The sequence below is a fragment of the Hyperolius riggenbachi genome, chromosome 12 (genome assembly GCF_040937935.1).
Source record: "Hyperolius riggenbachi isolate aHypRig1 chromosome 12, aHypRig1.pri, whole genome shotgun sequence".
Classification (NCBI taxonomy): domain Eukaryota; kingdom Metazoa; phylum Chordata; class Amphibia; order Anura; family Hyperoliidae; genus Hyperolius; species Hyperolius riggenbachi.
Genome location: NC_090657.1, coordinates 45,362,530 through 45,389,440, shown reverse-complemented (window position 1 = coordinate 45,389,440; position 26,911 = coordinate 45,362,530). Strand labels below are relative to the sequence as shown.

General features: G+C 43.3%; 1 protein-coding gene across 3 annotated transcripts in view; it reads right to left on the bottom strand.

The window, feature by feature from the left end:
• Nucleotides 1-26,911, bottom strand: part of LOC137541570 (corticotropin-releasing factor receptor 1) — a 366,548-nt gene that overhangs the window by 47,398 nt on the left and 292,239 nt on the right. For all 3 annotated transcript variants that reach the window (XM_068262939.1, XM_068262940.1, XM_068262941.1), the window contains 2 exons: nt 18,724-18,809; nt 11,418-11,524 (listed from right to left, as the gene is read on the bottom strand). In XM_068262939.1, coding sequence (XP_068119040.1) covers nt 11,418-11,524; nt 18,724-18,809 — 193 coding nt within the window. The remainder of the gene's footprint in view (nt 1-11,417; nt 11,525-18,723; nt 18,810-26,911) is intronic.

Here is a 26,911-nt window from a genome sequence, read left to right as displayed (position 1 = left end):
GAGCCATTGCCGCCCGCAACGTGCTGCTGTGCCTGTGGTGTCATCGGAGTGAGCTGTCTCACTCTTCAGCTTTCTGTGCTGGGGGGGCTGGGGGCCTGGAGCTGCGGCTACGAGTGGCTGGCTAGCTGTCCTGGCTGGAGGAGTCGGACACTCTGGGGGCTGGGAGTCGGAGATGCCACCTATAGCTGCTTGCTGCTGTGGAGGAGGAGGAGGTGTAGGACTGATGAGACAGGAGGATAGAGGAGGTCGGGTCCAGGTTGCCAGAGGAGAAGGTGGTTTTTATAAATTTTGTTTCTGTACTTCTTCTCCCTTCTTGTCACTGAGTTACTCACACTTTGCTGCCTGCCTGCTACTGCTGTCAAATTCAATTTTCTGCCCAGGCCAGTGCCCTCTGAGTTTTTTTTTGTGTGATAATCATCCCCATTCTGACCCTGGCCTGAGGGGGAACGTTTTTTCTTCTTGTGGTGTGATTGGCAGCAGGGGAGGGGGGAGGCAGGCAGTTAGGCACTGTCAAACAGGTAGTTGGAGGGGGGGGGGGGTAGGTGTCAGACAAGTAGTTTGTGTGTTGGGTGGGCAGGAGTGGGGTTAGGCATCACCAGGTAGGTAGGTTTGTGTGTGTGTGTGTGGGGGGGGGGGGTTGAGTAAAGGCGTTATCAGGCATTTTTAATGAAATAAGTGCTACTTACCCGGGGCTTCCTCTAGCCCCACGCTCCCAGCATGTCCCTCGCCGCAGCTCTGCAGTCAGCCAATCGCTGCCGCTGCCTCCCAGTCCCCGGCGACGGCACCAGTCCGACCTGGATGTCAGCTTGTACTGCGCCTGTGCGAGCAGCACTGTCAATCCCCGCCACGTGGACCGGAGTGTACTGCGCAGGCACAGTAGTTCTGCTTCTGCACAGTACGCTCTGGTCTATGTGGCGGTGATTGACAGCGCCGCTCGCACAGGCGCAGTCGGCCTGACGTCATCGCCGGGGGCTGGGAGGCAGCGGCAGCGAACAGCTGACTGCAGAGCTGCGGCAAGGGACATGCTGGGAGCTTGGGGCTGGATGAGCCCTGGGTAAGTAGCACTTATTTTCATAAAAAAAAAAAAAGCCTGATAACTCCTTTAGGGTTAGGCATCAGACACAGACAGGTGGATTGTGTGGAGAAATGGGGTTAGGCATCAGGTACATAGTGTGTGTGTGTGTGTGTGTGTGTGTGTGTGTGTGTGTGTGTGTGTGTGTGTGTGTGTGTGTGTGTCTGGGGCTGTTAGTTATCACAATTTGAAGATTTGCACACAAGAAAGATATGGCTTTGGGCTGGGGATGCCATGAAATGGGCCTCTAGTTTGTGTTGTCCCCCCAGGCCAAAAGGTCCCAGTCCTCCCCTGGTTAGCATGGAGGATAATATTGCACAAGCCCTTGAATCAGACCAGCCCAATCATGATTGGTAAGAGTTGATAGCAGTTTAAATATATACGTAGGTAAAAGAGGTGAAAATATACTGACAAAAGCTTTTTATGGGCTTTTCTATATATCCACAGCCCTCAAGCTACGGGTTCATCCAAAGAAACTCCCAGAAAGTCTCGGCCTCAGGGCTCATCTTCTGGATCAAGCCGAAGATCATCTTCAAAAAACAAATCTAAAGATCAACCCCAGTCCCCCCCAGAGAGTTAAACACTATTGCTGGGTCTGCGGAGATTATCCTCTGCCTGGAAAGTAAGCTAGTGTGTGCCACATGTTTTTACACACTACTCAAAGAAAGAGAAGCTCCCAGCCCTGACTTGCCAGCATTAACTAAAGAAATAGTTCAACAAACATTAATAGAACAAACGGCTTCTACTTCAACGTCTAGTGTTAATGCTGAGGAAGAAGGTTCTGTTTATTGTGAGGAACAGACAGAGGAAGATGACATAAATCTGGGTTTCGATTTTGCACTGGTCAATCCTTTTATCAAATCTATTAACCAGTTTATATCCTAACTACAGTATATTCACGTCATAGCAAGTGGCTCCTGAAAGCCACCTGACGTGATTATAAGTCACTTTGATTTAATGAGCACAGTGGGCGTGCTAGCACGCTCCTGGGATCATTAACCCCCCTCCCCCTAACTACTCTATACTAGCATCCCTGCCATGGGGTTCGATCTCCCCACGACCTGCCCGATCCCCTGTAATTACCCCCCTCTCTCCCCCCCTCCATGCTGCTATTGGGCTGGGCAGGGCAGGGCAGGATTAAAATGTAACAATCTTTACCTGACCTTGTTCCAGCGCTGATCGCGATCCTCTCCCTGTAGTCCCGTTGTCAGCCTCACTATGCTGAATGAATCGGGTCCCGGCTTGATGACGTCATCAAGCCGGGACCCGATCCGGCCAGCATAGTAAGGCTGACAGCGGGACTACAGGGAGAGGATCGCGATCGGCGCTGGAACAAGGTCAGGTGAGAGCTTGTGACGTCTAACGCTTCCCTGCGCCTATCTCTGCGGGAGGGGGGGACTCGGGAGACACCTGGCACGTGGGTTTTATTTTAAAGGGCCACACACCTGGTTATCCCCATGGTGAGGGCACACAATTCCATGGGGAATACAGCAATCCATGGGGGAGGGATACAGGGGCATACACCAGGCTATCTGGGGGGGGGGGGGGGTAGAGGGGGAATTAAAAACCACACCTGGCCAACTATGGGGGGGGGCGGAGGGGATAAATGGCTACATCAGGCTTACTCAGGTGTGTGGGGGGGGTATACAGAGGCACATTTGGCTACCTGGGGCTCAGGAGGGGTACATCTAGCCAACTATGGGGGGGGGGGGGATATACAGGAACACATCTGGCTAACTAAGGGTGGTGGGGGGATACAAAAGAGCCACATAATTGCAGGTAAAGCCAGGGATACAAAATGGAAAAAAGCACCTTTATTTTCAAATCATATATTGTCGCCATACATTGTACTAGGATTATAATTTATATGTTGTAATAACCAGGACAAACGGGCATATCAAATGTATGTGTTAAATCTATAGTAGCTCTTATTATTTTAAAACTATAATAGCTTAAAACTGAGAAATAATAACTTTTTTACATTTTTCTCCCGTTTTTCCCTATAAAATGCTTATAAAGTAAAATAATTCTTAGCAAAAAGTATCACCCAAAGAAAGCCTAATTGGTGGCAAAAAAAACCAAGGTATAGATCATTTATGTGTGATAAGTATTGATAAAGTTATTGGCTAATGAACGTGAGGAGTGTGAAATGCAGAAAATTGCTCTGGTTTTTAAGGAGGAATAACCCAGGGACGCGAAGTGGTTAAGGAGGCTATACAGTGGGAAGATCAAGTTGAGCCGCCTATTAGCAAAACTAAACGTTATTTCCCTCATCTAAAGAAATCTAACAACTGATTTCCAATAATGGAAGAAGTTTCTGAATTAATTAAAGAGGAGTGGTCTAAAATAGAAAAGAAAGTCCCATTATGAGATTAACAAAAGTTGTATCCCCTAGAGGGAGAACTACCGCAACAACTTGATTCACCTCAAGTTGTAGATGTGTCCATAGCACGTGTCACATTACCATCTGAAGATGCTGTAGCTTTTAAGGATGTTATGGATAGAAGAATAGACACTGATCTCAAGAAATCTTATATTAGTATGGGTGGAGCGTGTTGCCCAGCCATTGCGTTAACATCTGTATCTAGAGCTCTTAGAACATGGGCAGACAATCTTGAGGGAGCAATCCAGGCTGACCTTGATAAAGAATCTCTCATTTCAGTGTTGGAGGATTTTCGGGTAGCATCGGATTTTAATCGGCAAGGACTCTTTCGATATTATTCGCTGTTCCACTCGGGCTATGCTACATTCCGTTACGTCTAAAAGAGCTACATGGCTAAAACCTTGGGCGGCGGATCCGAATTCCAAGGTTACGTGGTGTAAAATTCCATTCAATGGTAAGAATCTTTTTGGCGAAAAACTAAATACAGCTATTAAGAGAGTAAAAGGGGGGGGAAGTCTAAATTGCTCCCACAGGATCGTCGCCTGAAACGACAACGTATAACAGGATATCAGTCTCGTTCTAGAGATTTTAGTACGGGCAGATCTAACCGGAATTTTCATAGACAATGGCAGAGTGGATAGGCAAACATTGCCAAATACAATAAGCAACACGCCAATAATACAACTCCCCAACCCTCAAAATCTTTCTGAGGGGACTCCCACCCACACAGAGAAAGTAGGAGGTCGGTTAAACCAATATGTCAAAGTGTGGGCAGAATTAATACAGTATCCTTGGGTAAACAACACCATAAAGAGGGGTCATTCATGGCAAAAGATCATTTTTTCAAGCCAAAGCATGCAGATCACAGCAGCACAGAGAAATACTAGCCCAGTATTTAAACAAACTGATAGTCAAGGAGGCAGTAATACAAGTTCCTCTACAGCAAATGTTTACAGGTTTTTACTCCTTTCTGTTTTTGTCAAAAAGAAAAGTGGCGCCCTCCGTCCAGTACTAGACTTGAGACAGCTAAACTTGCACATTTCTCTGGAGCCATTCAAGATGGATTCACTCAGGGCCGGATTTGTACTCTTTACCGCCCTAGGCCACTGTCACCAGCCGCCCCCCTTCAGTATAGGTAGCGAGATGATCCCTCCCCCTTTCCTCTAGTATAGGTAGCCTGATGACCGCCCCAGTATAGGTAGCCAGATGACTCCCCCCCCCCTTTCCCTCCAGTATAGGTAGCCAGACGACCCTTCCCCCTTCCCTCTAGTATATGTAGCCAGATGACTCATTCCCCCTTTTCAATCCAGTATAGGTAGCCAGATGACTCCCTTAATCCCTCCTTTTCCCAGCCACCTTTCAGTATAGGTAGCCAGCTCACCTTCACATCACAGCAGCCATCAGTGTCACTCATTTCTCTGCTCGTCTCCAGTGCAGATGCTTCCTCTTCCTTTCCGTCTCCAATGCTGCCCAAGTCCATAGCCGCCGGCCACAATGCAAACGTGCACAGAGAGCAAGGTGGCCGCTGCACAGACAGCTAGCAGCAGAGTACCGCGGTCAGGCACTAGCCGATTTCATTGGCTCCTGGCCCTGTCTTTCAATGTAATCAACTCCCATTTGCATTGAAAGACAGGGCCAGGAGCCAATGAAAGCAGCTTCTGACCGGCTCATAGGAACTGTGCCGTCACAGAGATGGCAGTGTGGGTTGCCCAGGTTCCCGACTTGCGGCAGTGATAGCGGTTTCAGCAGGTATGTGCGGCAATTCGTCGGGATTCCGCCATTTCTTTACCAGGGGTCTCTAGTCCTTAAAGGTCCAGAGACCGCTGATACTTAAGTGGTTAAGCTAAAACTTAGGTCACTTGAACAAACACTTAGAACACTTGTTCAAAAAACTTATCCATGGATCGTTTTTTTTGCCCGTCCCCTCCCTCACCTGGCCTTCCCCGCTCCCTCTCCAGCTAGTTTCTGTTTAAAATCATTTAAAAATCTATGTATTAAACCAAGAGGCGAGCGAGGAACTTTCTCACTTCCTTGTGTTACACCGCTCGCCGCATCACTTCCTGCAATGCTGCCCAATGAAGTACAGAGGGCAGCATTGCAGGAAGTGACAGCGAGCGATGGAGCGGAAGGAAGTAAGTTCCCCACTCGCCGCTTGCTTTATACATTGATTTTAAATGATTTTAAACAGAAACTAGCTGGAGGGGGAGCGGAGAAGGGGGGAACCAGGTGAGGGAGTGACCCCACCTCCCCACCGTCCGCTGCAACTCCCCCTCCTGGCTGCTACCCCCTCCAGCATGGCGGATCCTTCCACCCATGGCCAGGGCTGGGGATAGGTTTCCGTGGACTGGAAATGTAGGCTGCAAAAAGGTATTTTTTTAGAAGATGGGGAAGAATAGTTTTCATTGCCTGTATGCTTTACTGTATGCGACGGTAACTCAGCAATAATGTGCATTACCACCTTTTTTTGCGTTGCGTAGTAATGCTGCGTTGTGACTTTAACGCATCACAACGCAACGTCCCACTGTGAACGTAGCTTCAAGTTTATTTCAGGCGTACTTTTCAAGTTTTATAGACTTCCCCCAAAAGTTGCTGGTAGCTCAATAGTGATTGAGCATGGCAGAAATCCAGGTTCAATTGCTATTGCTTTTTACAGCTGCAGACTGCTCACTTCTGCTTAATTTTCCCTATGTCTCTCCACAGAGCAGCAAATGCTATCGGCAGAGAGATGAACAACCTGCGTTTCTATGAGAAAGGGTGTCCAGAAGGATCATAGTTGACCATTATTACATACCTTTGATACTCCACAAAACAACCGTCTGCTGCAGGAGAACATGCACACAGGCTGATATTTCCAACTTTGTTTACAAATAGAAAACAAACACCATTTCTTAAAAAAATGGCATGACCTTCGAGATCCTAAGCCCTCATTTTCCACTTGTGCGTTGCTTATCATAGTTTCAGCAACGCACAGTTAATGCAATCTGCCAGGACATCAGAAGTGCATGGACTGCACTGTCTTATGTTCTTATTCATGCATTGCCATTCACCACACGTTGCATGCATATCTGTGCATTTGCAGTGCGATTCCATTCATTACTAATGTATGGGGGGATTGCAAGCTCATTGTGGAAAATCACGGAGCAACTCAGTGCCCTGCTTTAAAAAGCACAATGGCCACCTGCTTTGCTTGCAGTGCAAACATGGAAACAAGGCCTTAAAATAATAGTAATAGTGTTTTTTCCCCTTCTATTTAATTATATACTGTATTCTATGCCTGGGAGCAAAAATTATCTTGGTAAGATGAGGCCTTGAGCAAAAATAGTCCATGCTCACAACATGATACAACACCTTAAAAGAAAACCACGAAGACAACAGGAGCTCAAATGGTGCAGTAAAAAATAAGTTAGAGGCTTATAATGGGAGCAACCAACTAATATAGCAGGTGGATAATATTGGCTACCTGTATTAAAGGGGGCATCTTATACTGGGGGGTGGGGTATGGTGCATCTGGCTACCTAAAGTACTGGGGTCTTTTGTAGAGCTACCTATACTGGGTGGCTGCATCCAACTACCTAATATTGGGAGCTGCTGTGGCTACCTATGCTTGCAGCATCTGTCTTATTAACTGTCACAGGAGTCCTGGAGGCTGGAACGCGATATGCCTTCCAAACGGTTCAAGCGCACAGATCGTGCAAACTGTGGTCGCAGTCAATGCGCAGAAATCGTTGGGAATCGGCCGCAGACAAACCAGAAGGGAGCCTGTGGGTTACGGAAATACACTTTACACACTATTTCAGGGTATATCTGCCACCACCACTGGTATAGACCAGTGGTCCCTACTGACTGACTGACTGATCCTCCAAATAAAATGGTTAAAACACGCTGTATCCTGTCTAGATATCAATAATAGTAGCGGCTCCTCAGAGACCTAAGTTCAGTTTCTGTGTATGGCTGTATAGCAGGTGTAGCGGAACAGTAAACGACTTTGATAAAGTTTTTATTTACGTGCAATATAAATAATTTATATATACAGAAAATCGTTAAAATCAACAATTATAGAGACAAATGATAACACAGTATAAAAGAAACTAAGAGGGATAAAAAAATACTTAGATTTTCGGAAAGAGGTCCTTTTTTGGGAAAAACTTGTAGAGTTCCTTTTGTTTCAGTTCAAAGTTCAGAGTTCAGACCAGGTGGATGCCAGCATATCCTCAAGCTGGCACAGATGTGATCAAGATGGAGTTTCAAGGTGGAGGACCCTTGCGTTCCAGCCTGTCAATAGTTTTATCACCGATCGCTGTGGGGAGTGGCTATGACAGGCACAAGTCCAGCCTCGGGAGGATAGAGCAGGGGCTGTCCCATCCTTACAGACCCTCAGACTGGCAGAATTCTAGTTCGGCCCATCTTGGGGTGCACGTGGGGGCAGTTAAAACCTATACCGCATATTCACACTCAGCATGATTTTACAAATCCTAGGACATAAAATATGACAGGTGTATCATGAGAATTTACCCCCGTCTCTTCAAACCCATATTGCTATGAGAGTTTAGGGGACAGAGTTCTGGGAATTTCACAGAACCAGCACCGGGACTCATGCTACACTTTCCCCACATTTGGCGAAGCTGCCATCTCAGGAACCCCAGAAATATGACAGAACTGGGAAGTTATGGATTATGCTATGAGCCTACTGTCAGTCAGGGTGTGTGCTGGCAGCTGGCTTCCCTTTGATCCCTATCAGGGAGCAAGGTGTCAAGACCTCCCGGGGATTTGTAGCCTGCCTGGCTGAATCTAGGCCTCCTTATCAGAGTGAAGCAGCGGGCATATCGTCTGAGAGGGGCCATTAGCTCTCCAGGGGGCCGGGGAACCAGCTTGTTACAGCTATGTGCTAAACGCAATTAACTACCTTTCCCAGAACTGTCTATCTTAAAACCAAAGTTTGTCATTCTGAGCCCTGCAATAGATGTGCGATCGATTGCGGTGATCAGAAACGACTGCTGGATCTGCGATTCTTATGCGTTTTGGACGACTGGGCGTCGCCTGGCGTCACATTAACCATTTCAGCCCGCGGGTATTTTTCACTTTATGGACGAGAGAAATTTTCACCTGTCAGCGCTCCTCCCATTCATTCCCCAATAACTTTATCACTACTTATCACAGCAAAATGATCTATACCTTGTTTTTTCCGCCACCAATTAGGCTTTCTTTGGGTGGTACATTATGCTGAGAATTATTTTATTCTAAATGCATTATGATGGGAATATGAACAAAATGGAAAAAATTCATTATTTTTCAGTTTTTGGCCATTATAGTTTTTAAAAAAATCATGCTACCATAATTAAAATCCACACATTTTATTTGGCCATTTGTCCTGGTTATTGCAACGTTACAAATATTTCCCTAGTAGAATGTATGGTGACAATATTTTATTTGGAAATAAATGCATTTTTTTCAATTTTACATCCATCACTCAGTTTAAGCCCATTATTTAATAAATATATGCCCTCTTGTCATAGATATTTTTTCAGTAGGTGTGTTTTACTATTTGGCCAAAAGATGTCTCCACTGAGCAAAAAACCTATTAGCGTACTTTGCACACTACATAGGATACAATGTGTTGTCACGTTGTAACTAAGGAAATGACGCAGGTTTCCATTGGAAACTTGCGATCACAGTGCCGGCGTGGAGATTATAAATGGGAACATTGTTCCCATTCATAAATTTAACAATCGGTCGGAAATCAGCAGCGTGAGATAGCGTGGGGGCTATATGTAAGAATAAACACTGTCTTTGAACAAAAACAGTGCTTATTCTTGGCGGACATGCTCAGATTGGCACAGGGGACTTTTGTCCCCTGCCGCCAATCCCCCCTGCTAGCAGCAGCAGCGCGATCACGGGCATCTGCCTGCACGATTGCCTGAAAACCCCCCACACTGCAGGGACGTGACTAGCGCGTCCCTGTGGCTCTAGCAGCTGCCGCTGCGGACGTGGAGCTCACGTCCGCGTGCCATAAATAGTTCCTAATACTGGGGGGCACCAAATCTATGGAGACGGGGACAAATTTTACACCCTTGCCCTGGGAGCTCTACTATAGCCTACAATCTGCCCTGTGCACTCAACTTAATGCTAGTCTAGATATAATACCCATGTACACAAATGCTTGCTTAAAAATATCATTAATAATCATCACCATGTGCACAGATGTTTTCAGATGTAGGTCTCTTCCTCTTCAGCAGTTTACTGATTTGAAAAATCCTTAGCCAGCTGCTGCTGTAGTTCCTGCATTTCCCACAAATACTGCCTGGGGCATTCATCCTGACCATCATCTCCTTTCCCTCTGCACAGAACAGTGCACCATGTCTGCACAGCAATGGTTTGTCAACCATGACCCCAAATTATTGTTTTTTATTAGAAAGCTGTAGGTGCTTCCTGGCATACCATTTATTTTATTCTGTAGAAGAGAGGTCGGTAAGCTGGCCAACCATGTGCAGGCTAGCCCATAGACATAGCAGAACAATACTATAATTGCAACAACTGTGCAAAGTCTGCCGAAACAGATTTAGCCAACAAACCTTGGCTGCATGTGTGCCGAATGCAGTAGTGACTAGAGTTTCTCTAATCAGCGCCAGGTGACACATTTATATAAATGTGACACTCTCCCTACACATCTCAGAGAGAGTTAATTCCCCCAGAAAGAGCTTTCCTTCCGATAGCTTGTTTGTTTCTTTATTGTGTGTGAGAGCTCTCTGATTAGCAGATTCCAGATCAGTCTTTCAGTAAGTACTTCAAGAGCCACATTCGACACCACAGACTTCCATACTGACATGCTGCTCTCTTCTGAGAGAGTTGAGTCTGTTCCCCACCCACTTGCAGTGTCAAAAGCAGCAGCAGCTCTGTCCTCACTTCCTGTAGTCAAAGCATTCAGCTCTGCTGCTTCAAGTCACAGGGCCATGTTTTTGAAGTAGAAAAATCACACCTCCACACCCGTGTGTCAGTCCAGGGCTCCTGGAGCTGAGTGCCGGTGCTGGTCTCTCACAGGTACACCACTCCTGTGTTCAGCAATAGCAAGGAAACACACTCAGAGACCGCACTCAGAAAGCAATTCAATCACTGTATTGAAAAATCAGAGCAAACAGAGTCACACAACGTTTCGGGCGTAGCCCTTCGAGGAAGGGCTACGCCCGAAACTTTGTGTGCCTCTGTTTGCTCTGATTTTTCAATACAGTGATTGAATTGCTTTCTGAGTGCGGTCTCTGAGTGTGTTTCCATGTTTTTGAAAGAAGGTTTTTAGCTGCAGATGAATCTTCTCTTATTCCTACATTCCCCTAAAAATGGAACTAGATGGTGTAGTTAGGTTTGTGTCTGGAGATTAATTTTAAGGTTGTATTCACACTACGAGCATTGCGGTTGCGTTATAACATATGAGTTATAATTTCACAGCAGCACACTGCAATGGTCCCATTCACATTAGCATGTTGGCTCTGTGGTGCATTGAGTTCCATTGTAGTAACGAGACCCAAGCTTTGCACCACCAGACAATGCACATGTTATGCATGTGTAACAAATAAATGGCGATGAGGTATCTGGGATCGCAATGCACGCTCTACCAAAAGATGCTAATTTTTTTTAATGTATGTGCGGCACATCACAATGGATTCAGATGGAACCTACCCTAATCAGAGATAGATTACGGTGAAACGGGGCCCTAGGCAAGTACGAACTTTGGGCCTACCTTTGATGGCCACCTGTTTTTGTTCCTTTTGTTGGAGGGGGGGGGGGTTAAGATTTGGTGGGGGGCTTGAATCAAATAGGCTCCTAATCTTTCACCAGGGCCTAGGCAATTGCCTAACCCGTTTGCTTTTAGGGCTGAGATTATTTAGGTGGTTGCATATTCTCATGCAAGATTACAAAGATTATGAAACCGGAGTTACATTGTTTTGCCTTGTTCTGCAAGTTGTAAGTTACCTCAATCTCAAGAAGAGGGTAAAGGCCACTAGAAGTGCACACAGAGAGATGGAGTGTCCCAGGAAATTAATGATGATCGCGATGTGGTAGTGCACCTTGCTCTTTTTCTGTAAAAAGAAAGAAGATCTTCAATAAAATAACAATGAGCATCCCACTAGAAACTTATCCCACTTGACACACAGAAGAGGACATGATTGTGCAATGAATTAGAATGACTCTGCTACAGGTTTTTCTTTTCTTCCAACTAAATAACTCTTCAAACAGGTAATGTTACTCTTGATGGCGTTTTCTCTTCTTTTCCTTTTTTTTCACAATAAAAAAAAAGAAAAAAAAAATCAGAAACGGAGCTTGGACAGTTTGCACCACAACAAAAACAGACAAGGGCCCTGTCCGGATCTCTCCTGGAGCATGTTCTGTCGGTTGCAGTGGAACTGCAACTGGGCAGTTCTGACTTATCTGCTTGCATTCAGTTGCTCAGTTTGGATTGCATTCGCAATAATTTTCATTGTCATTTGCAATCACTCTGCAGTTCAGAGCAGCTCAGGATGCTGTCATGATTCCACCTATTGCTTGCTGCAGTTGAACTGCAGCCAGATAGCCCTGGATTTCCTACATGCATAATATTGCATATATTTGTTGTGAGAGTCCTTTCCATTCACAGTCAGCTAGCAGCTTGTAATCAGACTAGCTCAGGATTGCATGATTACCATTCAGCTGTGTGGGAATTTGCATATCTGCATCTATTGGCTGATGTCCACATAAAGGTTGCATCCCCTTCCAGACCCCACCCAACATAGCGTACAGTTCCCTGAGTTGTTGCTGAGTCCATGCTGTGAAAGTATTGTGTATTGCCTTGCTTTGTATTTCCCTGCCTACTGGATGTTTGCTGAACTCGCGGGGGTCAGTGAAGTCCACTATCCTGCTAATTGGAGACTGCCTTCACCACGCTGGTGACTGGTAGTTATCCTTCTTGCCTTGTTCCTGAGGACGTAACTGAAGCAGTGGTTGCCATTAGTTACACTCCTACCTGTTTGTCTTGTCTATGTCAGTGTGAATGTTTGCCGTCGCTGTGGCAGTGACTAGATTGGCAAAGCATTCTGTCTGTCTGTCTGTTGTTTGTCTTGTAACTCAGCCTGAGGCTTGGTTCAGCGTCGCACTAAGCAGCCATTGTGTCTTGTTATTTGTGGCGGTATCGGAAGCCCAGAGCAGCGGTTGCTCTGGGCAATCTCGCTCCTTTGTTCATTACACCTGTGACAACCTGTGTAGCCTCTTCCATCACCCAGCTACATATCCTTGTTGTCTGGTGGTACTCTGGCTTTCTTGCCCTCAGCTGCTATGCCTTGCACCTTAAAGGCCTGGGTGTAACCGAAGTCAGGTAGGTGTTGCTCTTAACCTCCTGTTCAAGTGGGGACGCACCACATAAAGTGAAGAAGGTGGTGGTAGATTGGGGCATAGCAGCTGAAAAGAAAGCAGGACATCTGCCAGGCATTACAGGCCCTTTTTCAATTCACTTTTTCTCCGGTGTCTTCTAGAAGATCATTTTTTGTCTTTAAAGTATACCCAAGGCGACATGTGACATGATGAGATAAACGTGTTTGTACAGTGCAAAACATTAATAACAGGCTGTTTCGATTTTTTTTTTTGCTGACTGAAAGAGTAAATGTTCAGGCATGCAAGTGACAGCTTCCATATTAACCTCCATTTAGGTTCACCGTATTGACTGTTCTGATCCCATTGTTACAGGTACGATTAATACTGTGTTTATGTTTATGATTATGACATACATGCAAGCTTTACTTAGCCGTCTGTCTCTCACTCACAGTACCTACTCCTACCTATTGCCTGATGAAGCGGAGTCATACCTGCGAAATGCTTTGCAGGATTATGTAAATAAATTTGTTCTGCTAAACTTTGTTGGCATATCTTGTGTCTGTTTGGAGGAGGTAAGTCCACCACTGCCTCCACAAATTTTAATCTTTTTAGACATTTTTATTCTTCTATCGCCTCTGTATCCCTGTTACAAAGTGACAACTTCTGTCTTGTCTGGAATATAGTAAACCTCACTAATAAGCAAATTACAGCCATAAACGGTTTCCTGGCAGAATACAACTTCTGAGGGCAGGGAAGAGAGAAAAAGGTCAGTTGCTCATGTTTTTTTTTTTAACTCTGAGACACTTAAAGCGGAACTCCAGTGAAAATAATGTATAAAAAAGTGCTTCATTTTTACAATAATTATGTATAAATGATTTAGTCAGTGTTTGCCCATTGTAAAAGCTTTCCTCTTCCCGATTTACATTCTGACATTTATTACATGGTGAGATTTTTACTGTGGGCAGGTGATGTAGCTGCTGCTAGCTGTTTTGGCAGTTGGAGACAGCTGTAAACAGCCATTTCCCACAATGTAACAAGGTTCACAGACAGAAAACTGCCAAGAATACCTCGGTCCTCACAGCTTCTTGTGGGAGGGGTTTCACCACAATATCAGTCATACAGCGCCCCCTGATGGTCTGTTTGTGAAAAGCAATAGATTTCTCATGTAAAAGGGGGTATCAGCTACTGATTGGGATAAAGTTCAATTCTTGGTCGGCGTTTCTCTTTAAGCTGCCATTGAGCAGAGACAATGAAACATTCAATCTTTGTAAATGTTGAATATAAAATAAATCCATGGAATATCTAAAAAAGGCAATTTTTAGGATTAGCAGGAAATACAATTGTTTATTTCATCAGTTTATTTTTACCTTGGGTTCACATTAAGTAACTTTTCCGCAATTGAAAATGTGCCAAAAAGAAAGTGCAAAAATACAATCAAAACGATTTTGAGTTTTTTCTTGTTTGCTGGTGGATTAAAAGGTATTGCATTGACAAAGTGTCAAAATATCACCTAGGAGAAAAAGTGAATTGCATATGGGCCAAGGTCTCTGCAAATAATGGGCAAAAGGAAAACATCCACCTGTTGTAAGAGACACCTAGAAGTAAAATAAAGCAACAGAGGAACAGGAAATCCTTTAATCCAGTGCCTACACTTCACTAAATAGAGGATTTGGATGATACCCAGACCTTGGCAAGATTTTCAAGCTCTTTATAGCAATAGTCTTACACAAATTTGCTTTCTTCCGAGTTTAATTTGTAGCACTGAGGATTAGCCACTGAATGGAAACCCCAGATATATAGAACTTGGCTGCACATAGCTTTACTTTAAGCAGCGGATCTTTAAAAATGTTCCATCCTGAGCTTGAAAGATATAGGAGAACCAATTAGTTTACGGAATGTGAAATAGATTTTTAATTTAAAAGAGGTGAGAGCAGCAGAGTTTATGTAGAGAAGAGCGATTAGTTACAGAATTGTAATTTCTGGTCTGTACAGAGCGGAACGCCGGGACACTCACAATTCCTAGTTAATGATTTATGTAAAGCAAGAGACTTCTTTAGACGGAAGCATTGTTCTTCCTGCTGACCTGTGGCTTAGTTCATTAGGTGGGTTGACCTGTATGTGACATTTAATGGCTTACTTGATATTTATGCTCTGATGGGGGTGCAGTCATGGCTAAAATTAAAATCTGGAGATGTGTCTGACACACAGAGCTTGTCTCCTGCAGCAATTCATCAGGGTGGTAAATCAGCCATGGATGCTTGCTTTAGCATGGGATGCCAAACAGGAAACAGAGATGCTCATGTTAAGGCTATCAGCTCAATTTCAAAATGGACAGCAATGTCATTTTCAGCATTATTTATATTGGTTAAACCCATCAGGTTCATAGTCTGCAAACTGTATTTTTTTAAGTTTGGCATATGATGCCTTAAACTTCTCATCAAAGGACCACTGTCACAAAAATCTTAAAATGTAAAATACATGTAAACAAATACAGGTAAGAAGTATGTTTTTTTCCCAGAGTAAGGGCCTGTTCATACTTGCTGCGTTTGTAGAACGCGTATAAATTTAAAGAAACGCAAGTTGAAAAACGCATGCGTTTTTCTTGCGTTTGAATGCGTTTTCTATTGCGTTTTGCACAAACACGTGACCCAGGGGGAAAAAAAGAATTATGGGAACCGCAGAGGAAAACGGACGCTAAAAACGCAATAGTACGCGTTTTTGATACGCGTCCATAGACTTTCATTGCGTCCGTTTCTATGCGTATCGCACAGAACTGCGTGCAGCAATGCGGATGAGAAACGTATGCGTCTCATACGCATACATGTGAACTACCCCATTAAAAAGCATTACGAGCCGTTTCTATGCGTTTTTGGTACCAGTACGCGTTCCCTGAAAACGGCTAGGAACGCATATAGTCTGAACAGGCCCTAAAATGAGCCATAAATTACTTTTCTCCCATGCTGCTGTCACTTACAGTAAGTAGTAGAAATATGACAGAACGGCAGGTTTTGGACTAGCCCATCTTCTCATGGGGAATTCTTTTCATGCCAAATATATTGAGGATTTTATTCTACTACTATTGCATGAATGACAATAGCAATAACAGACTATCCACATTGTTTTACTATAGTGTTCCTTTAAAGTCACAAGAGCATTTACTGTACTTTTTTTTTTTTTTTTTTTTTTTTTTATACACTGCTGCTGTGTTCACAATAAAGATAATTTCTCTCACTTCCTGTTCTCATGAAAGCCAAAGGACAGGCAGTGACTGAAACTCTCCTAATCAGGTTGGTATACTGACCACAATAAAAACCACCATTTTCTTCAACGTGAGAATAGGTTTCAACATCATTTTTATTGGGGTCCCCTTGTCATCTTGTATTGGGGTCACCTTGTCACTTCCTGTCCTACTCTCCACTGTCACAAAAGATGGAATAAGAGAAACATCTACTTATTAGGGCTGGAACATGTGCTACAAAACATTTTCAGAGCACAGTCCTGATAGATTTCTATTCGATTTTTGGTGATATTACCATTGTCCACATTTCAAAGGACCCCGAGCTGAAAATCTGCACTTACCTGGCTTCCTCTAGCCTTTTGTAGCCCGCGATGTCTCTCGGCGTCCTCCGGGTCCCTTCCAGGGTCCTGCTGGTAGCCTCGGTAATGCACCGACTTTGGCCAAAGTTGTGCGCAACTGCAGTACGGTCTTTCAAGAGCCGCACATGCACAGGCAGTGGTGGGCCGAAATTTCGCATCAAAATTCGCAATTATGCATCATAATGGCAATGCGAAATTTCATGGAAAATCTTAATTTATTTTGTATGTAATAGTAATATTTCATCATTTCCCGTAGTTTTCTGCATAATTGTCGCAAAATTTTATGCCGACTTTAGCGGTCAATAGCAAAGCCCCCATACATGCTATTGCTACCAAAATTGTGTTAAGGAGATAATATGTTAAGGAGAATATTGCGTACAAGTAAAAAATAAAACATTGTAGTTTTTGAGAAAATCGATTTTAAATATGTAAAGAAAACTGTCTTTTAAACTTGTAATTTTTTCTGTTTAAAAACATTTTTCTTTGCATTTTTAAAATCAATTTTCTCAAAAACTACAAGTTCTATTTGGAAAATTATTATTTTTTTAACTTGTACCCTCTATTAGTGGGTCATTTGGTGTCACTTTGCTATTCACTGTCAAAGTCGGCACGAAATTACACGAAAATGATGTGACATTTTAGGAGAAATTACGAATAACTACAAAATCAATTGACTTTACACACTGTAATTATGTATAAGCGTAAATGCGAACATTTACGGGAAATTTTGCAATTGGTGACTCACACGTGATCGAGCAGGGAGCATGGCCGGGCATGTGCAGTTGAACATGACTTCGGCAGAGGTTGCTGAACTAATGCGGCCCCCAGCGGGACCACAGAGGGGACCCCTGAGTGACCCCGTGGGCTATGGGGGGCTGAAGGAAGCCCCAGGTAAGTGCCGATTTTCAATTTAGTCCTCTGCTCGGGGGTCCCTTTAAGGGCCTGTCTATAGAAGGAGACTTCTATCCTTTCACTTTGGGTGGAAGTGTTTTTATATTTTTGAAATTCCATCTTCTCCGTCGTTTTCCCATGTCTGTAAAAAACATTTTTTTACAACTTTTGCAGTAATGACTTGACAAGATTTGCCAAAGAACATTATTGTATCTTTCCTAATGTGACAGGATTTATTTCTGGTGGCAGAATGCCAATAACATGGATTTCACAATGAAAAATGATATGATTTGACCATTTTAATCATCTGGAATGTGATTTCCCCCCCTTTTGATGGATAGTGATGACATTAATGGATAACTTCTCTCATCTTTAGAGATGACTGTGGAGTTCATCAGGGAAAAAAACAAACACACACAAAAAAGCAAAACAAAATGTGGGGTTCCCGATTCCAACCAGCCTTCTGTCTAACTAACCAGACTAGGAATCTGCAGAAAAGGGGACCAGCAAGTGCCTGGCCTCTCCTCTTGACAAGACAACCAGACCACATGGCATTTACTATGGGGAATACCTCACGAGGTCAGGAAAAACTACAAGGTGGTTTTGCTAGGTTGGGAAGTTTGTGCCATCCCCTTGCAAACTACTCCATACCTCAATTTTAACACGTCTCACACTGCTCTTACTCTATGTAACACGGAGACTTTTTTTTATTGAATCCTCCCAAATGCTATTACTGAAAAGAGCAAGAACTGCCTTTATGATTGATCAGAAAAGATTTAAAATGACAAAAAGTCAAGTTTCTGAGCTGAATTTCAGGACTGACAAGGTTTGAAGATGGACAGCGTTACAAAAAAAAATGTTTGTAGGTGTAGCAAGACTGGGCTTCATGAAAAATGAAGAAAAGAAGAAAAAAACGCTTTACAAAGAAACATAGAGAATTGATTTCTAAATATGCATCTTCCTCCAGGATTGTTACTTTTAGGTGGTAATCTGCGATCATTTAGGTTAGTCTTACCACCTGTCTATGTAAACCTTCAGCGCTAATCAATACTTCGACCACCACAAGCACCATAAAATAAATGCACTTACCAAATTGTAACAGACCTTAATTACAGGGTCATCATAAGGTCAGCGGTCGGAATCATTGCGTATGAGAGCCTGTGAATCATTGCGGATTTTCGTATGTGTGGAGAGGAGGCCAGCTGGGGAAGATACCGACCGCTGACCTTATGATGTCTTGTTGCAGACCCTGTAATTAAGGTATGTTACAATTTGGTAAGCGCATTTATTTGATGGTGCTTGAGGTGGTGGAAGTATTGATTAGCGCTGAAGGTTTACATAGACATTTGATGAAGACTGAAGTGTTGGACTTTGGCTGCTTATCAATTGATTACTGATTTCTGTTTTTAGGGTTGCGCCGATATATTTTATATTGTACTAGTCTTACCTCCTGTTTCAGGATTTCCTGGCACTGAGTATAGTCTCCTCTTCCTGCCCAGCTACCATTCAGATGACATTCTCTGTAGACGTTACCTATGTAGAGAGTCACAAAGTAATTCCATGAAATAAGATATGCTAAATCATTCCCCGTGGAATAATGGCAGGTCTGTATAAAACATAAAAGAAAATTATATACTTGGTAAAAATTCGCATAGACCCACTGAGGCACAATTACAGACAACTAGGCAATATTTAAAGTGTAACTGTCGGGCACAAAATCAATGCTTTATTTTTATCTGGTAAACAAGTAATAAGGAGGCTAACCAGGAAATCAAAACGTTAAAATCTCTATTGCTTTTCTTGTTTATAAATGATCATTCCCCAGTTTACCTGACTCTGATTTGGTACGTTGCAGCACAAAGGAAGTTGCAGGGCATGCTGGGTTGTCTTTTTTTGCTTCTTTATTTCCCCTTAGATTTAACTAATGTACAGAAGCAAAAAAAAGACAACCCAGCATGCCCTGCAACTTCCTTTGTGCAGCAATGTACCAAATAAGAGTCAGGTAAACTGGGGAATGATCATTTATTAACAAGAAAAGTAATAGAGATTTTAACTTTTGGATTGCCTGGTTAGCATCCATTTTACTTGTTTACCAGATAAAAATAAAGAATTAATTTTTGATTTTATGCCCGACAGTTACACTTTAAAGCAAGTCTGAAGTTAAAATAAAAATAAATAAATAAATACATAAAATATACTCACCTATGGAGAGGGAAAGCTCTGGTTTCTATATAGCCTTCTTGTTCTCCTCATGGTGTCCTCATTTCCCCGCAGGCTCCTCCGTTTGAATCTCCTGGGAGATTTCAGAAGCACTCGGGCTCCCAAAGGCCGGCGGCTCTGTACTGCGCATACAGCACCTCCCCCTACCCCCGTAAAGGAAGAATTTCAATGTGCAAACTGAAGAGAAAGAAATTGGTGTGTGCTCTGACCAGGTTAACCTGACTATATGCTGGCTGCCTGATTGTTTATTGACTAATTAAAATGGCATAGCATTTGCTAGTAGCATCTGCTTGCCAGAATATGCAGGGTCTAAAACAAACTCAATGTTGTACCCTGCACGTGGCACCACCAGTTGAGATGCAAATTATTTTGCATGGGCTAACTCCTGCGGGACATCGCAGTGAGGTAGTGTGCAGACCCTTCATATTCTGGCAAGCAGATGCAATTTGCAAATGCTTTGCCATTTTAATTAGTCAACAGACATGAGGCAGTCAGTAAAATGCCTCTTGCACACTACATGCGATTCCGATTTTTTATATGAGCCGATTTTTGATTCTGATTAAAAAAAGTCCTGCATGCTGCTCCGTTTTTTAATCGGAATAAAAAATTGAATCGTATAAAAAAATTGGAATTGCATGTAGTGTGCAAGAGGCCTAAGTCAGGTGATAACTGGTCTGAGCACACACCATTTTTTTTCTTTTTGAACTTAAAAGGATACTCCACCTTAGTGCAAAAATCTTTTTGTAACATAGTGCTGTTAGATTTTATTTAATTTAAATGGACTCCGAGCACCTCTCATGGGCATGCCTATAAGCCAGACGACGAGCCCCCCCTGGACGAGCCTCTTGCAATGGCCATGCATGCCACTTCCTCTTCCTGCTTCATTCAATGATGCACTTCTCTAACAGAGAAGACGGGTAAAAACTACTTGGTGTAGAATGGCGATTCAGGTGAAAGAGGAGAGCACAAGCTCTCCTCTTAAGTACTTTGCAGTACTAGTCGGAGTCTTAAGGGCATGCCCATGAGAGGTGCTTAGAGTCCCTTTCAAAAGGAACTCCAGTGAAAATAATGTAATAAAAAAAAGTGCTTCAGTATAAATGATTTAGTCAGTGTTTGCCCATTGTAAAATCTTTCAAATCCCTGATTTACATTCTGACATTTATTACATGGTGACATTTTTACTGTTGGCAGGTGATGTTGCTGCTGCATGCATTTTTGGCAGTTGGAAACAGCTGTAAACAGCTATTTCCCACAATGCAACAAGGTTCACAGACCGGAAACTGCCAGGAGTACCACGGTCACCACAATATCAGCCATACAGCGGCCCCTGATGGTCTGTTTGTGAAAAGCAATAGATTTCTCATGTAAAAGGGGGCATCAGCTACTGATTGGGATAAAGTTCAATTCTTGGTCGGAGTTTCTCTTTAACTCCAGTCTGCAGCTGGTGTGCTTCTTTTTGTTTTGTTTTTTTACAGGAAATTTGCTACAGGGAGTGGTAATGATAGCCATCATTTTCCAGTCTTTAGTTTATGAGTGAGCACAACGCAAAAAGTAAAATGTATGCCATTGCTTTTCACCCCTACTGCTGCCATCACAGATATCTTCCACAGGGTTCAAGGGCCCACTCTGGCACATTTGTAGGGATGCGAGCTTTGTATACAGTTAGTTGGGAGTAACCACTCAGATTGCAGTAACAGCTGAAAGCCTTACAGGTCAGCTTTCCCCATGAAACATGCACACTTTCAGAGCTAGTTTCATAAAAAAAAATGTGTTTCCCCAAATCATTGAACACATTAAAAACAAAAATAAAACACTATAAGAATGCTGTGATGTATTTTGAATGCATATTTGCACCTCACTGAAGCTAACTGATATCATTGCCACCTGCAGGACAAATAATCAAAAGTACTCCCAGAGAAGTAATTAGGGAGCAAATAAAGGCGATGCATGAATAAGGGGAGGGTTAGGGGGAGTTGAAGAGGTACCCAATGGTGAATAAAACTTTTCCATTGTTTTTTTGCACTGGCAATGCGTTTTTCTTAGGTCTATGCCCACTTGCTCAGGCCAACTGTAGAGTCTAAATTGTGCACCACAGTTGGCCTGAGGATTGGACACAGTCCCATGAAACGTGTTGCCAGTGAAAACAAAACTCTTTTTGCATTAATCCTGTGTCATTATAGAGGAAAGCCGCTTCTCATTTCATTTTAGTGGTTTTTAACTAAGTTTTATTTACCATTGGCTGCCTGAGTGAACACGAGGCTATGTCTCTCCAATTGACTGATGTGGTTGATTGCCCTCTTGTGCAACTTACTTTCTGTGTAGCACTCTCTTGCTTTTTCTATTCCATACATCAATGACATATTGCACTATTTGGACTCCTGTAACTAAAACTGTAAATGCCACATATATTTCCATTAACTAGCAAATGGCAATACGAACACATTTTTTCATCGTTTTATGTTTTATGTGAAGAAAATATGACATTTCACTGTGGGCATTACTATGGAGGATGGTGTCCAGCACATCCAGCATACAGAAACAATCTTCACTGGCGGGAATCCTGTGACTGGAATACAGTATGTTCAGAATGATAGAAAGCATAAATATAGCTTCAAATCTGTGTAAATAATCATCAGCTGCAGCTCTGTGTGATCCTGTCGCTCTCTCTCTGCCTCGCAGTCTAAAGTAAACAGTTTACGGCCAGGGAGATCTCATTCTGAATGGGGGGGGGGGGCGGGATGTGGATGGAAACATCCAAGTAAGGAAAAAATACAGGTCCTTCTTTTCAGATCCTCCTCATGTGATCTGTGAAAAAGCAGTGTATGTGTGTAAACAGGGCAGAAACAAAATGCCACCATTCACACAAGTATGATTTACTGAGAAGTGTAACCTGGCTACATGGTATGGCTCTAGCCTCTAGCATCGACACTGACACAAACAGCTGGTAAACAATGCATTTTTTTTGCACAGGCTGTGATGAGAGAACTTTGAAAAGCTTTCTAGTGATGCTGGCTTAAAGCTCTATAGGCATGTGGGGTTTACAGAAAAACATTTTCTTTGATAGTTGTCCTTTAAGGTGTAAAATCACTTCATCCTTGTTTAAAATAAAGGAGATAAAGTTATCTGCTCCCCCCTGGATACAGCAGAAACCTGTCCCCCTTGTTTCCACAGTGTATACACTCCCAGCACAATCTGATAATTCTGTCAGGCAAAGGCAGGCCTATCAATTAGCAACTAAGTGAAGTGTGACATATTAATTTTAACCCTTAAAAAACAGATGGTTTTAGTTGCTAATTTTCTGCTGTGTCTAATGCTTTAGACGGTACTTACCCGTTAGCCGGGCGCATCCTCTAGGTGGCGACAAAACTCCACCAGAGTTACATCTTTCCCTACTATCCATGTCGGCCTGGAGGGGGAATAGTAATTAGCGCCACCTGCCGGATGCGCCCGGCTAATGGATAAGTACCCTTTAGACTATACATGAAATTTGATGACATTACCAATTGAAAGATTCAGTGCATTGTACCCCCTCCATAAACCACCTGCCAGAAACCTCTGTCATTCACTGCACCATTGTATCTTATTTCCACCACCCAGTACATATCGCTCTGATATACCAGAGGGATGCTTTTGTGCAGGGATAATTCCCTGCAGTGCTGCTCCAAGATCAAACTCAATTATGACAAGTGACACCACTAGTGCCTTTATTCTATGGATTTTCTTCTAAGGATACATGCCCCCCTTTTTTCTTCTCTCCCACTTGGTCCTCTATAAGAAGTATGATGTATAATTAGTGCTACTGACTCCATGAGTAAGGCTCTGAATAAGCAGCTTGCTGCTTGCTAATTAGGCTAGGCTGCAACTGATGAGAGTGGGATATTAACAAGCAAGGAGTTTCCACCGATAGATGTGTACAATATTTCTATCTACACTGCTGTGTCATTAACATGAGAGCACAGTTGTTTGAATCTTACTAGAATGATCAATTGAGTAGGCTGAAAAGCCATCTCTATTGCCTATTGTTTCCCAGTAAGACAAGACGGTAAACAGATTCTGGGGCTAATCGGATTCTGAGAGCATATGATTGATTAACTTATTAATTAATTAATCAAGTTGTCAGCCTATCAGTCATTTGCTCCTGGATCCTGGTATAGGATTAGACCTATTAACCTCCTGGGCGATACAATAATATCGCCAGGGGGCGGCGCAGCACATTTTTTTTATTATTATTTTTTTTTAATCATGTAGCTAGCCTAGTGCTAGCTACATGATAGCCGCTGTGCAGCGGCATCCCCCCACCCCCTCCGATCGCCTCCGGCGAACAAAGCAAACAGGAAATCCCGTTCAGGGAGTCCCGATCCACCCCTCAGTGCTGCCTGGTACTGATTGGCCAGGCTGCGCACGGGGTCTGGGGGGGGTGGCGCGGCATGGCGGGTAGCGGCGAATCAGCGCGGAGCGGCGGCGATCGGTATATACACGCAGCTAGCAAAGTGCTAGCTGTGTGCAACAAAAAAAATTATGCAAATCGGGCCACCAGGGCCTGAGAAATCCTCTGCGGCGGCTTACCCCGAGCTCAGCTCGGGATTATCGCCCAGAGGGTTAAGAGTTCTGGCTTCGTCTCCGAGTGAGAAGAGGTTACCAGAGAGGAAGACTAAGCCAGGAATATCCACCGGCAACAAATGGAGAGCCTGTGTGCCTGCCTGCTGTGTTTCTCTATATTTGGAAGTGGCGATTCCTGGCTTGGCTGTTGGCCAGATGCTATTTCATCTGTTGCCCTATTCACATTACAGATCGACATTCCTGGCTTAGTTGTGGTCCAGATTGTTTTCCATCTTATGCTGTATGTATAGTGCAGATGTACACATTGGGCTTGAGTCACAAAACGGTGCTAACTGTTAGCGCGTGTTTTTGCGGGAAAAAAATTTGCGTTCTGTGTTAACGTGAATTTTTCACGTGTTAACGTTCATGTAATAATGCGAATTGAGCGCGCGTACACGACCGTCAACCCGTGAAAAATTTGTGTTAACGCACGAACGCGAATTATATCACACGAAATTTCGCGCTAAGCACTTTTCACAGTGTGCTAACAGTTAGCACCGTTTTGTGAATCATGCCCATTGTTTTTGATGACCTGAAGAAGGATCTACAGTACCTGAAACAAGTCGACATTGTCGTCTTCTAAAAACAATTGATCTTACTATTTTGATATTGCACCTTTTTATGGGATGTTGTGTCTTAAGATGAACTTCTTTTGAAGATTTGTGAATCCATTTTTTGCACTTTTTGGATATATTAAAAATTCAAGCTATGTATACTGCTGTTTACACACAGCCAGAGTACACTTTCTCTAGTGCTGTGTATACACACACACACACTCACACACACACACACACACACACACACACACACCACTTACTTTTGTGCTGTAAACACACACTATACATTTACCATTGTGCTATGCATGCATACGCTTTGTACTTACCATTCTGGCTGTATACACACACACACACACACACACACACACACACACACACACACGCGCCACAGTAAACTTACTCTTGCTGTTAACATATACTGTACATGTGTAACACTTAGTCATGTGCTGTACACACACAAGCTGTAAACCTACCCTTATGCTGTACACACAACCTATACACTTTCCCAGGGACGGATCTAGAACAAGTTGCCCCAAGTTGCGCCTGGGGCAAGGTCAGGTTTTGGCGCCTAAACTGCCATTCCTCATCCACATTTTGCCGCCTTTTTAAGAATTTAACAAACTGCGCCTGGGGCAAGAGACCCGCTTGCCCCCCCCTAGATCCGTCCCTGCACTTTCCCACGTGCTGTACTATTCTCCAACTTATGCTGCTTTGGCCAATGGGTACACATTTGTAAGCATAAGTAATATCAGCTTCCTTTTCACACTAGCATCTACTGTATATTTTTTTACATAATAATAAATGAGAGATCTCTGCCAGTCAGGTGTTTTTGTATAATGTGTGCCTCATGTGTACATCTGCTGCAGTATTACTTATCATATAAAAGAAGTATACACTACAGAAAGCCTGTTTTACTGTTCCCCACAGTGTCCTAGCTCCAGAGCGCAGCATTTGTCATTGCATCAGAAATGACAGAGCTACAAAGAAAATATTGAACACTTTTTATCCCTGGAGATAAAGGAAAATAAGATAAAAGCGGTCTCATATTCAGCAAACAAAACTATCCTGAACCACCAATAACATCTCAAAGTTGACTACAAAGGGAACCAGTAATGGCACACAGCACAGTCCTTTAAAAGCATTACCAGAGAATAAGATACAATAAAAGGAAAAGCAAAACAGTGGCATTATAGGATTGTCTGTTGGTGGAGCTTTATATTCTAAAGAAACACACAACATAACAGCAAGGAAAAGAAAACGACTGTATACAGCTCCTTGTCCCGCGTGGCTATTAAGCAATCATTGTAGCATGCAGTAAGATTCCAATACGTTAGAAATATACTAGATGCAATTGACAATTTCAGAAGACAGCTAGGTCTAAAGGCTGCTGTAAAGAGCATCAATGCTGAGAAATGATCAGAAATGCTTCAGGATTCAACGTTTATATTTACGTACAAAGAGGAAAGACCCCAGTCACACAAGGATACTAATTATACCTTATATACTCGCATATAAGCCTAATTTTTTATCACAAAACATTTGCTGAAAAGTTACCCCCCTCGGCTTATATGAGAGTCAGGGGAGCGGAACGGATGGTGGAGCACGTTGTGTTACTGGCAAAGCGTAAGAATGGTGTACTAGTGATTCTGCTCTTGCCAGCTGGCTCCCTGCTTTGTCTGTGCCCCCATCCCCTGCAACATGGTGTGCAGAGTGCACTGCTCAAGAGTCAGACTACCTGTGTCCTCTGGCTTGTGGAGCGGAGCGTGCAAGCAAACGTGTCAGCAGTGCAATGAATGGGTATTCTTCCTGTGTGGTAATCGCTGTGTCTAATATCTATGACGCTCTCTAGTGGCATCTTGAGACACAGCTGTATGATCCTGGGGCACATCTGGCTATGGGGAGGGGGCTGACTTGTAGTGGGGGCACATCTGGCTACTGTGGAGGGGCTATATTGGGGAGGGGGCTTACACGCGAGTCAATCACTTTTTCCTGGTTGGCTTATACATGGGTTGGCTTATATATGAGTATACATGATGTCCTTTATTATGACACATGGGGACACTTTAAAAACACATACAAGTTGAAAAAGAGGGGAGCAGCAGTGCAATCTGCAATATATAATGAATGATCGTCAAAACCTAATACTCATGTAAAAGAAATGGTCTTACATTACATATGACCATCAGCTAGAAAATCAATAAATATACAGTATGTGCATAAGTATGTAACGATCGGTGAAGCACAGAGAGGATCTGATTA